Here is an 11,268-nt window from a genome sequence, read left to right as displayed (position 1 = left end):
TGTTAAATAAATACTTACAGTATATAGATAGCTTAAATAAATAACCAAATAAATAGAGAGGAAATGAAAAGGGAACAAAATAAATACACAAATGCAGTAATAAATACATTGATCAGATCAGCAAATTGCATTTGAAACGTTCTTGGTTTGATTTATCTATTGGCTATAAGGAGGCATGTTAAAGCCTTTCCTTTGTGGACCAAAAAAATGACCTTGTACGTCAGCAGGGCTGATACAAACTGCCCCACTCCTCCATCGTGTTTCTATAAATAGAGCGATGTGCTTGAAATCTGTACAAAAAGGGCTGAAAGAATCACATTCCTCCATTTTCTAGACATCTGTAAAAAAAAGATTTCGTAATGGAGTAGAGGTGTGTACAGTTGTTTGGTAATGAGTGGAACAAAATACTACAACGTCACTATACATTGTGTCAGGTGTAGCTCTTCCCCGTGGAGCCTTTGTGTTCAAAGGTTGTTTTTCATTTTTTCTTTTTTTTGGCTTGATTTCGAGTGAAAAAATGGCTGTTGAGCTTTCATCTGGAAGCTCAGTGAGAGTCTTAAAGCTAGACAGTTGCACCAACAAGTCTCTTTCTGCGTCCTACTTGTGTTTATTGATTCTGTCCCCGGCGTACGGCGAGAAGCACCGCTCGTTCCCCCCTCGAAAACTCTGATTCATTCAAGGCGGGACCATCTTCACAATATACAGGAAAAGGCTCCTGTGGATGGTTAATGATTGACAGCTGGGAGTCGCGGACGCTACAGAAACCTCCGGATAAATCCAGGCTCCGAACTTGGAACAATGCCATACTAGTCCTGGGAACCATCACCATGGAAACACATGCTAAGAAAGGAGAATAAGGTTCTTCAGAAAAAATGGGAAGTAACACCAAAAAAAAAGCCTTTTTCTTCCTCGTTCACCTTGATTCGTGAGGAAGAACAGGACCATAAGAACATTGGGGGAGGGTTAACGTCTTTGGATGGTGGTGAACACTTTTGATTAAGAAAATTACACAATGGAGCTCTCCACATGTGAGCAAAACGGCACCTCTTGATTCTTCACGTTTGGAGAGATGACTATAGATTAGAAGGTACACCCTCATTATGTCTAATCTAGATAATCAAAATAATGCAATGAGATGGTGTCTATGTAAGGGCGTGACTCTTCTTTGAGTCAAATCATCTTTGCACCCTCGACTGTACAAGCAGGACCTCACATCCTGCGATCATATCACTCTGGGTTTCGCCCCCTTTTCTCTATTTCAAGGAGGCGATCAACTTTGGTTTTGGGAAAATGCTTCATCTTCATAAAATCATCTATAATAGCTGGCTCCGTCGCTCCTTCTGATAACGAGGAGGACATTTATGACGGCTGATCTCTGCCTAGACCAGTCTATGTGCCCCCTTGCTCCCTCGGCGCCTTCCCCCAAAATCGGCGGTCCGTCATCATGCCGTGCTGCAGGAAACTGCGGAGGAGGAGACGCTGGAGCCCGAGGAACCCGTGGAGGAGGGACGGCCCTCTTCGGCCCACTTGTTGACGTTGCGTCGGCGGGCGTTCATGAAGAAGTTGCTGACGGTGGTCAGCTCCAGGCCCAGCTGCTGGGAGATGGTGATCTGCAGCTCTTTGGTGGGCCGGTGGTTCTCCCTGAAGATGGCCAACAGGGTGCGCCGCTGCAGGTCCGTGAAAACCAGTCTGGTGCGTTTGGGGCCCTGGTTTCGCTCCAGCTTGCTCTGTTCCTGCTCCTTCCTCTTGCAGGCTGCAGGCACATGGATACAAAAAAAAGACACATTAAATAAAGGGGAAAGGGGGGGGACAGAGGGTAACAGATCGGATGGCTAACTAGGACAAATGGATTAAGCCGAGGGAAAGTGGATTTGTTGAAAGAAAACAGATTAGCGAAGCAACTTTGATTAGTTAAAAGAGATGAATCAGCAACTTGTTTCATTGTGCACTAAAGGAATCAAGATGTTCAGCGTCTCACATGGTGTTGCCAGTGAGCTGCTGGAGGCTGCTGGGATAAAGTACATCCAGGCCAAAGCTCGCCATGCTTTTCACTATGCTCTTTTTTTCACTTTTGGAAGACTGCATCGTGGCCTGAAGACAAAGAGCTAAATCTGCTGTTTTCATCCAATAATAAGGTCTTCCAAAAAATGTCTAGTGCATTTTAACACATCAATATATGCACAGCAAAGCTCTTATTTTTGCAAAAGGACACGTGAACTCATTATAGGTCATCTTTTTTCTTTTGCTACAATAAAATGGGTGCAGCTTGTGTGTCCTAAAAACGATGACAGTATTGATGGGTGCTGGGTTTTAAATATTAAACTGCGATTTACAAGCACAATAAAAAATGCTACTCAGGCTAAAACAATACAAAACCAGAAACATTCAAATTGAAGACGAGTACAACACTATTAAAGAATATGCATTAGATTTTTCCACATTTTGTGACTGCACTTAAAACTTCCTAGATGTATTTGCCACATTTTATACCACAGAGGACAAATTAAGCTCAATGTCACCACTTTCCATATTATAGCTTTTGAAGCAGTCATAGGGGCGATCAAGTCTTCTGGTAATTTGTTTTTTAATGCCAGTCTTGCTTACACCAACCTCCAAATAAAAACGCAGAGTCCGGGTTAAACACCGCTGTAGCTGTGGCAACCCGTCCAATTATATAATCAATATTTCCTCATGAAAAGTCTGAAATGTATTTATTTATTTTGAAAGAAGACGGTTTTGTTCAGTGAGGAAGAGCCTGATGTGTGTGGGTTGAGCTCAGATCCATTTTGAGAGTCAGGCGAGGCATTTTGAATGGCATGTTCCCGTTCTGCATATCCATCGCTGAACCCTCCACCTCGAACACGCTGTCATTCTGTATTTACAGGGAACACAACACCAACCTCTGCCTTTGTGTACCGAGCCAACTCCCCCCCCCCCCTCTTCCTCCCCCCTTTCTCTCTTTTCTGTGTCCATCTCCTTCCACTACCTCTCCTCCCTTTCCCTTAGTGGACACTTCAACATCATTAGTTTCTCATAAAAGTCATTTACATGTGGCGGCAGTGAGTGAGTAATAATCACTTTAGGGGGGAACTAATTTATTTTCTATTAAAGGCGGGTTACGTCAGGGGTGAGTGAAAGAAGCAGCGTCGGCATGGCCCTCGGTGTTTAGAAGCCTTAAGTGGACTAAAACATATTTGGGGGGAGTCGTGCAATTACCTAAATGCACACTTTTAAGAGGTTTCAATCAGCACTGTGCGGCTGAGCGACTGTTTTGCTGATGGTATCAAATGCTTTTCTAAGTGTAAGCATTGGTGTATGTGCAGACTACACAAATACACACACACACACACACTCAGGGAGGAATAGGTGCAGACGCTGGACTGTGCTGGCCTTTAAGCCTGTAAACAGAAATGCACTTTCTTTCGTTTTTGCTAACTAATGTGATTGCACTGTTATTTTTTCAGTATTAAAATGATTCTTTTATTTGGTGGATTTTTAAATTGGGACTTTACATTGAAATTGGGCATATTTGACCTGCTGTATTAGAAAGTTTAACACCAATCGAAGAACACAAATGTGGGTTTAACACTTGGTCCGGAGACTTCTCATAAAAAAAAAGAAAATTATAATGAAAATAATGTATAAAATAAATATAATAATAACAATCCTTATGCAAACAAATCATTTTAGTTTTGAAAAAGTCTAGAATGACTAATGTGTACACATTCAAGAACAATCTAATGATGTCAACCTGTTTTCTACTCAAATTAGATTAGTATTTCTTTAGAAATAAAGCAGAAATGCAGCGAAGAATAACTCTTGAAACAATCTGTCTTTTGTTGGAAACTTGAAATAAATAGTAATCCTGCTGCACTGGCAGATTTCTTCACTTGTAAACAAGCTCTATAGTACTCTATTATTGACCGAAATGGCTTGATTAAATAAAAATATCAGCTAGCAATAACCTTGAATTCCCACATAGGAAACCCCTAACACACACACACACACACACACACACACAGAGACACACTCACACTCACGACAAACATACATTCTATAAACCGAAGAAGCTGCCTTTTGCTCTCAAAACAGCGCTGACACGTTCGATTGATTGGCTTAAATCTTCCCATTGAGAAACATCTCACACAGCGAGGGGCCGATGTTGACTGTATGACCCGCTCCTCACTCCTCAAACTCACAGCTGCAAATTCCTCTCATTAGCACAGCGCTTGAGAAATAAGTGTGACCTTACTGCCGTTCTGTTTCCACACGAGTGCCAACACAACAGCAGTGTGTGTGCGCGTGTGTGTGTGTGTGTGTGTGTGTGTGTGTGTGTGTGTGTGCGTGTGTGTGTGTGTGTGTGTGTGTGTGTGTGTGTGTGTGTGTGTGTCCTGCACCTTTGATTGCTCTGACATCCAGCTGAGTTTCTGAAACTTAAGCACTTGAATGGACATGAATAAACCTCGCTGTGATTTCCCCCCTTTCTCCTCTGAAATCATTATCCGAAAGGAAATGTTTTGACTCGGGGATGCACTCTTGTCAACTCGAGATTACAGGTGCCTGTTATCTTTTAGGCATCCGTAGCTCGTTTGCATTTCTGAGAGTTATCGAACCCTGTCTCATTAAAAACCTGAACAGGCCCAGATGTCAGCGGCATGTCAATATCACTACAAGTGAAATTATTATTATTTTTCACTCCAAATGCTACATTTTTCACGGGCGTCACACCATCCCCAACATCAATATCTCTGAGCCGGGGGTTGGGAGGTATCTATGGAAAAGGTATATACAGTGGAGCACTCTCAGCTCGTGTAGTAATGAAAGGAATGACATGATAGTGCTGGATAGCTTGCTTGTAGCGTGGATTTATGGCTTGTTGGAGTCGCGGTGTCCTCCTCCTCCTCCGCCTCGCCTCCATCCCATCCCCGGCTCTCTCCCTTCCTGACGATCATAACGCCGGCCATTAAGTAAATGCTTCCTTATGCTGTAATCATGTGTAAAAGGCTCACAATTACCATGCTATAAATCCTTTGCGCCGGGGCTACTCCTGCAGACATAAATATTCCCCTATAGGCTTCTTATGATCGTGGGAACAGCCCCTAATCATGATGTATGCCCCTGTCTCGTGTTGCTGAAACGTGATCGAAAGCCCTTTCCCTACCCCCCGGCGTCTAAAACCTACACCCCCCCTCCCAGCCAGAACAACCACCCACCCCCCCCCCCCACCACACAACGCCCCCACCCCGCAGCCCCCAGCCCACCCCCTGCTGATTTCTTGGGCCAGGGGCTGATAGAAATTATTGATTAAATCTGTGCAGCTCAGACTCCTCGACCCACAGAGGCTGGTTAACCCCTTCAGCGCCGGAGTGGGGGGAGCTGCAAGAGCAAGATAAAATAAACAAAAACACAACCAAAAAAAAACAACCGTGTTTGCGTCAGGTGTTGCGCGGCTAAGGCCTGTTTACAGTTCCCGATATGCAAATGGAATCGGCGTTGACCTTTGAGCCTCGCTGGGAGAATGTGAACTGTACGCAGCGCTGTGGCTTTCATTACTGTGGGGGTGGTGCAGGCACTGAGGCCGACACGTAAACCGCATTGACCTTTCTTATTCATTTAGACCTTTAGTGAAGGGCTTCGGCCATCATCTTTAAAGTTATAGTCTGTGATCCCCCCCCCCCTCCTTGACTTTAAGTGTCAGCGCATGGCGGTGTGGTCTTTATCCTGCCTTCTTCTCCGACTAAATCCTGATTGCCTCCTCCACAGCCCGAGGTTGGGCTGCAGATGCATCTCATATACAGTGCAGTAATCCATAAAGCACACACACACACACACACACACACACACACACACAAACAAGATACTGCGGATAAATCCCAGGGATCACCTCCTCCGTGTTTAGCAAAATGTCTCTGCAGAAAGACAATCATTGGAAATTTGAAAAAGACAAAATGGCAGCGACTTGGTTGGAGTGATTTCTGCAGCCCTGTGTGTTTCAGAGTTATTGAAATAGCTCAGTGGTGCTGGCTGACACTGAAGGGCCTTCTGTATTTAAGCGAGTGCTGCATTAAGGAGGATCATCTTAAAACTTGAGGCGTGAAGCAGAGAGCACTTGAGCTATCTTCAGACTGGGAGCACAGGGCACCACGCATTCTAATTCCAGTCTCGATTCGCCGATGCGGCCGAGGTGTGTGTGGGCAAGGCGTGCTGCTCTTTCCCATGGAAATCAATAGCGGCTTGTAATTAAACAAAAGGGGGTTGGCCAGTGAAGGCAGGGGGGGACAACAACCCCCTTCGGAAAGTAGGTTATGTAGAAAAGTGCCGAGCTGTCCAAATTGTGGCTTTGCCAAGAACTAAATATGCAATTTCAGAGTGTGTGGGAGAGAGAGAGAGGGAGAGAGAGAGAGGGAGAGAGAGAGAGAGAGAGAGAGAGAGGGAGAGAGCAGCATTGTCAAACATTAGCACACTTCTCTGTGTAGGGACTTTAATTTTTTATGAGCCTGATTGATCGGCTCTCTCAGACTCGGAGTCGTTAAAATAATGTTTGTGTTGGTAAAATCAAAAGACGCGGAAACAAAGATGCCGCTAAATAAAAGAAAGAATGATTGATGATGAAGAAATCTGCTCAAAAAGAACAAAGAGCCGTTTGATCACGAAGGAAAGATTAGCTGTGTTTTTTTTTTGGTGTGACAGGAAGAGGCGCTTTGCATACAGAGCGCTCACACCTCGCAGGATTAGATGCATTTATGTCAAATTGCAGAACAAACAGATAACTCATCTTTAGATAAGAGGTTTGTCTGTGATTGCTGTAACGTTGTGCTGAATGGAGGATGTACACATGTGCTCTCAGAGCCCAACAATCAAAGATCAATAATTGTGAAGGGATTGCAAGAGTGCACAATCATTACCTATGAACTCCATTGTGTTGTTGGGCTTAATCAGTCGAGCTGCTGACAGAGAGCGAAAAGCACTGATCAACTGGGCAGGCTCACACACACGTCCTCGTCACAGACCCCTGCAGTGAGCAGACCACTCGCAGATACACACACACACACACACACACACACACACACACACACACACACACACACACACACACCAGACACACACACACACACATACACCAGACACACACACACCCACTCGATGTCTATGCCCGTCTCATATTACTGTGTTCACTTGGATCTCTTTCTGTGCTGCGTGTATCAGATGGGCCTGGGTCCCTGTGGAGGGACAACACTGTAACACGGCACTGTACAGCGTGCTGTCGTGTCTTCCATCCACATCCCCAAAGAATATTAAATGTCAAGCAGCAGATTACAATGTGCCTTTCAGAAGAAAAAAAAATCTTTACCCTGTGAAATCTGTATAAATAATACCAGGCCTGCAACTAATGATTTTTCCTGACCATCGATTCTTGATTTCTTTCCAAATAAACCTACAAGTAAAGTTTAAAAAATGTCAGAAAATTGTGAAACATTTAAAAAAAATCATGAGTTCTCGAAAGCCTAAACTAACACCTTTGAAATGTATTATTTTTAAAAACCCCAAAATGTTGAATTTGCCAATAATATAAAAAAGAAAAAGGTAGCAAATCCTTGAGAAGCTGCAAACTAATGTTTAGCATTTTTGTTGGATAAGTGACTTTTATGAATTGATTATGAAAATAAATGTCAATTAATTTCCCTGTTGTGCACTGATCGATGCTGCACTAAGGATTAGACGCTGCTCCAGTTAAGCAGTAAGCTCGTGTTTCCCAGGTATGAGGAGTCTCACACACACGGAGCAGCACAACATTTGTATTTAGCCTCGCAGTAATTGCCTCGGTGACGACGTTGATAAAAGACGTCTGGCAAAAGCTCAAGTCTAATTTGCATCAGCTACCTTGCCAACTCAACTTCAGCCGCACACTGAGCAGATATAAATCACTGCTAGGATTAATCAATCGCTCCAGAGTGGCATATCTGCACAAATTATTTTGTGGGCTCAAAAGCGATTAAATTGCCAACCGCTGCTCACGCTGATCTTCATGGTTCATTTAAGAGGAGGGCAAATGTCTGTGGCTTTTTTATTGTTGCTACTGTACAAATCAATAGAAGCTGTTTGGGAGCAAAGTAAACAAAGGAATGGCACATATGGCCCTTTCTGGCTCAAACTGTCCTCAATGTGCTGCTAAGTTCTCAGTATCCAAGACAATAGACGGACCAGTGCTACATGCAGGGTGGTGTGAGGAAGGGAAATATCAGTGTGATGCTTTTCCTCAACCCTGAGCTGCATACTGATTGCTGGAGAAGAGGATTTTTTTTTGGAAGACATGGAGAAGGAAGGTGTTTGGGGAAAACAAGGTGTTTGTTGTTGTGGTTTCTGTATAAGTGTGTGTACATGTGTGTGAGGCAGATAGAGCAAAGCCAGATCTTACCCTCCAGCCGAAGTGAAGCCATCCTTTGAAACTCGGGCTCCTGCAGCCAGCGGGACATCCTCTTAAAGGTCTCGCGGCCGGACTTCAGCTTGCCCCAGGGCTTGGGGTTCCTCAGGAGGTCGGACAGCGTGCCCTGTGACCGACACAGGACCCTCTCGGCGAAGATGGCCTGGGGGATGCTGTACCTCTTCAGCTCGGTGATGATCCTCTGGGCCACGTCCCGGGTGTTGATCTCCTCTCCGCCTCCTCCTCCTCCACCCTGCGAACCCCCCATCATGCTCTCGTTGGGCGAGGACAGGGCGGAGGACGTGGAGAGAAGGTGTTCGCCCATCTTGGAGGCCTGCTGCTGGCTCGGGTGGTGGTGGGGCTGGTAGTGCTGGCTGTAGATGTGCGGGTGGTGGCTCTGGGCGTGCTGGTGAGCCTCCATCTTGTTCAGCTGATGCCCCACCGACACGTCGCCTCCGCCAAGACCCGGCGGCGACATCTCTCGCCCGAAATCTGACGTCCGGCAGAAGAGGCTTCCCCCGTGGACGTCGTATCCGGCGTGGAGCATCTGCCCGCCGTTTCCATTGGGGCTGTTGCCTAAACTTCCGTACCCGTGCATGGAGGAACCCAAACCTGATCCCGTGGTGGGGGGGGACAGGGTCTGGGACAGGGTCTGGGACATGGCCAGATCTTTGCCATAGGGGTTGTAGAAGTTGGTGCCGAGGCCCCGATCATCACGCATGAGGGTGAAGCTCCCGATGACGTTGCTCACCGGCAGGCAGGGGTGGTGGTGGTGATGATGGTGGTGGAACTTGTCGTCGAAGGGCTGCAGGGGGGTCAGCGTGGTGTAGGTGCTGCCGGAGCTGGACGGGGAGTCGCCGCTGTATCCCAGAGCTGACATGGAGTGATCGAAGCCTGGGGGACGGGGCTCGGGCTCCAGAGACATGGAGGGGCCCCCGAGGGAGGGCCGGGGGAAAGCAGCCGAGAGGTCCCGCGAGTGGAGCATGGCCCTGCCGTCCTGACCCAGATCCGAGTGGAGGGACATCTCCCCTAGACCCCCATCCATCATCAATCCGTTACAAATAAATGTGTGGCCCCTGCGTGTTGTTGCTCTTCTTGTTATTGTTGTTTAACAGCCGGGCTAAAAGTCTGGAAGCTCTCTTGTTACACCAGACTATGGATTTATTGATTTGTGAATTAATTGATTTCCGGGCTTATGGGGTGTCTAATTAATTATCTGATAACGTTAAGTACTGTCTTCAAACTCCCTCAAACTCCCAGAAAACCGGTTTGCAACAGCATCCGGAGCTTTTACTGTGATTTTATTCGCACTTGTGCATCAGCACTCCGCTCTCTTGTCTCTTCGGTGCTCAGCTGCTCCTCGGCAGATGCCTGGCTTTTGTGCCTGCGTGAGACAAGACAGGCTGTTACATTTAAACTTTCATCGCTACAGGAGAGGAAAACAGCCAAATAACGTGTGTCTCATCAGTAATAAACACCAATTATCGCTCGTGCATCCCAAATACCAACAACGATAGACACATTTTAGCACATTTTACCTCACGCATCCAGCGAAACACGCGAGAAAACACCCATATCAGTGTTTTTATCACTTTCGAACATGGGATTTCTCCTTCTTATGCAAAGTTATGAATACAGAAGTAGTGCGCATGCATTAGGTGTGCTTATTAGGTGCGTTTGCACATTTTTACGCCACATGTAATGAAGCCAAACGACGCGTTAAGTAACTGACAAACACGACGGCGGTACAGACACAGAAACCTCGACATGTGTAGCTTTACGCAGCTTGAAAATCCTACCTTTTTTTATCCACTTATGAGAGCGCGTCCGCGGCTGTTGTCCGTCCTGTGCATGTCTCCGATTGTGTCGCCGAGCAGCCCTGCAGATTCACACAATTGGTCCTACATTCACCGAAACCAGAGTGCCAAAAAAAAAACCCATCTGCGGTTCAACAGACGAATCTCTCGCGCTCTCTTCGTCCTCACTCTTTGTTTTCCCACTCCAAAAAAATCTTGCCTCGTTTTTTTTTGTTGCTCCACACTAGCAGCTCTCCTCTTTTTCCTCTTTCATTATCTCGTGAGATTTTCCTCCTCCTCCTCCCTCTGCCTGCCACTTCATCGATCTCAGCACCAACTCTTTCTCCTTCCCTCCTCCTTCCCCCCTTTGCTCACATTGACTCCCTGCTTTCAGTGCGTCACGGCCTTAAAAATCTGACAGATGTGCGATGAAATTCCTACTCCAATTAACCCTTTCTCTCCGGGGGGGGAGGGGGTGTGGAGATGCTCCCTTGCTCATAACCCCACTGCAGGTTAAGGCAGATGATTGCATGCACATCTTCTGAATTATGTGCGCACATCCTGGTCCCTGTGTATCTGATTAATGGTTTCACAAGCTGCACATAATGTCGTTTTGTTCCTTTTTGTATCTAACAAGTGCTGCTATTGTGACTGTGAAGAATGGTCTGTAACATGGAGATAGAATGGGAAAGATAATATACAGGAATTTCCTTATTTTCTTGTATTTTGAAGATTCTTTTAATTATTTTTTGAATTAGAGTAACATGTACTTTGATTTATAATTATAATATCAGTGCAGGAATATATTGTTGGGGCTGCTATTGTGACTGTGGAGAATGATCTGTAACATGGAGATAAAATAGGACATAATAAACAGGAATTTCATGTTTTTCTTGTATTTTTACGATGTTTTATCATTTTTTAGAAATAAATCAACTTGTACTTTCATTTCTCATTTCTAATACCAGTACAGGAATAGATTGTAAGGCCCTGAGGGGATTTTAAAAAACGAATTAAGGGTGAATATGCAATTATGTAAATCGCCTCACT

At 45.5% G+C, this 11,268-nt stretch overlaps 1 protein-coding gene across 1 annotated transcript; it reads right to left on the bottom strand.

Annotated features, from left to right (window-relative positions):
* Positions 1-1,290: 1,290 nt before the first annotated feature.
* On the bottom strand, positions 1,291-10,590 carry onecutl (one cut domain, family member, like). The gene is made up of 3 exons (XM_034145895.1): positions 10,222-10,590; positions 8,417-9,806; positions 1,291-1,753 (listed from the first exon to the last, which is right to left on the bottom strand). The coding sequence occupies exons 2-3, from the start codon at positions 9,468-9,470 to the stop codon at positions 1,443-1,445; spliced, it is 1,365 nt and encodes a 454-aa protein (XP_034001786.1). The 5' UTR covers positions 9,471-9,806; positions 10,222-10,590; the 3' UTR covers positions 1,291-1,442.
* Between the last annotated feature and the right edge of the window lie 678 nt (positions 10,591-11,268).

Source organism: Trematomus bernacchii, unplaced genomic scaffold (genome assembly GCF_902827165.1).
Source record: "Trematomus bernacchii unplaced genomic scaffold, fTreBer1.1, whole genome shotgun sequence".
Taxonomy (NCBI): domain Eukaryota; kingdom Metazoa; phylum Chordata; class Actinopteri; order Perciformes; family Nototheniidae; genus Trematomus; species Trematomus bernacchii.
The sequence above is the reverse complement of the archived record's forward strand: the minus strand, read 5'-3'. Positions and strand labels throughout refer to the sequence as shown.

Coding starts and splice junctions, on each gene's coding strand:
- onecutl (XM_034145895.1), bottom strand. CDS start 9,470: ATGATGGATGGGGGTCTAGGGGAGATGTCCCTCCACTCGGATCTGGGT. Junction 1,754..8,416: donor GGCTTCACTTCGGCTGGAGG/GTAAGATCTGGC, acceptor ATGTGCCTGCAG/CCTGCAAGAGGAAGGAGCAG.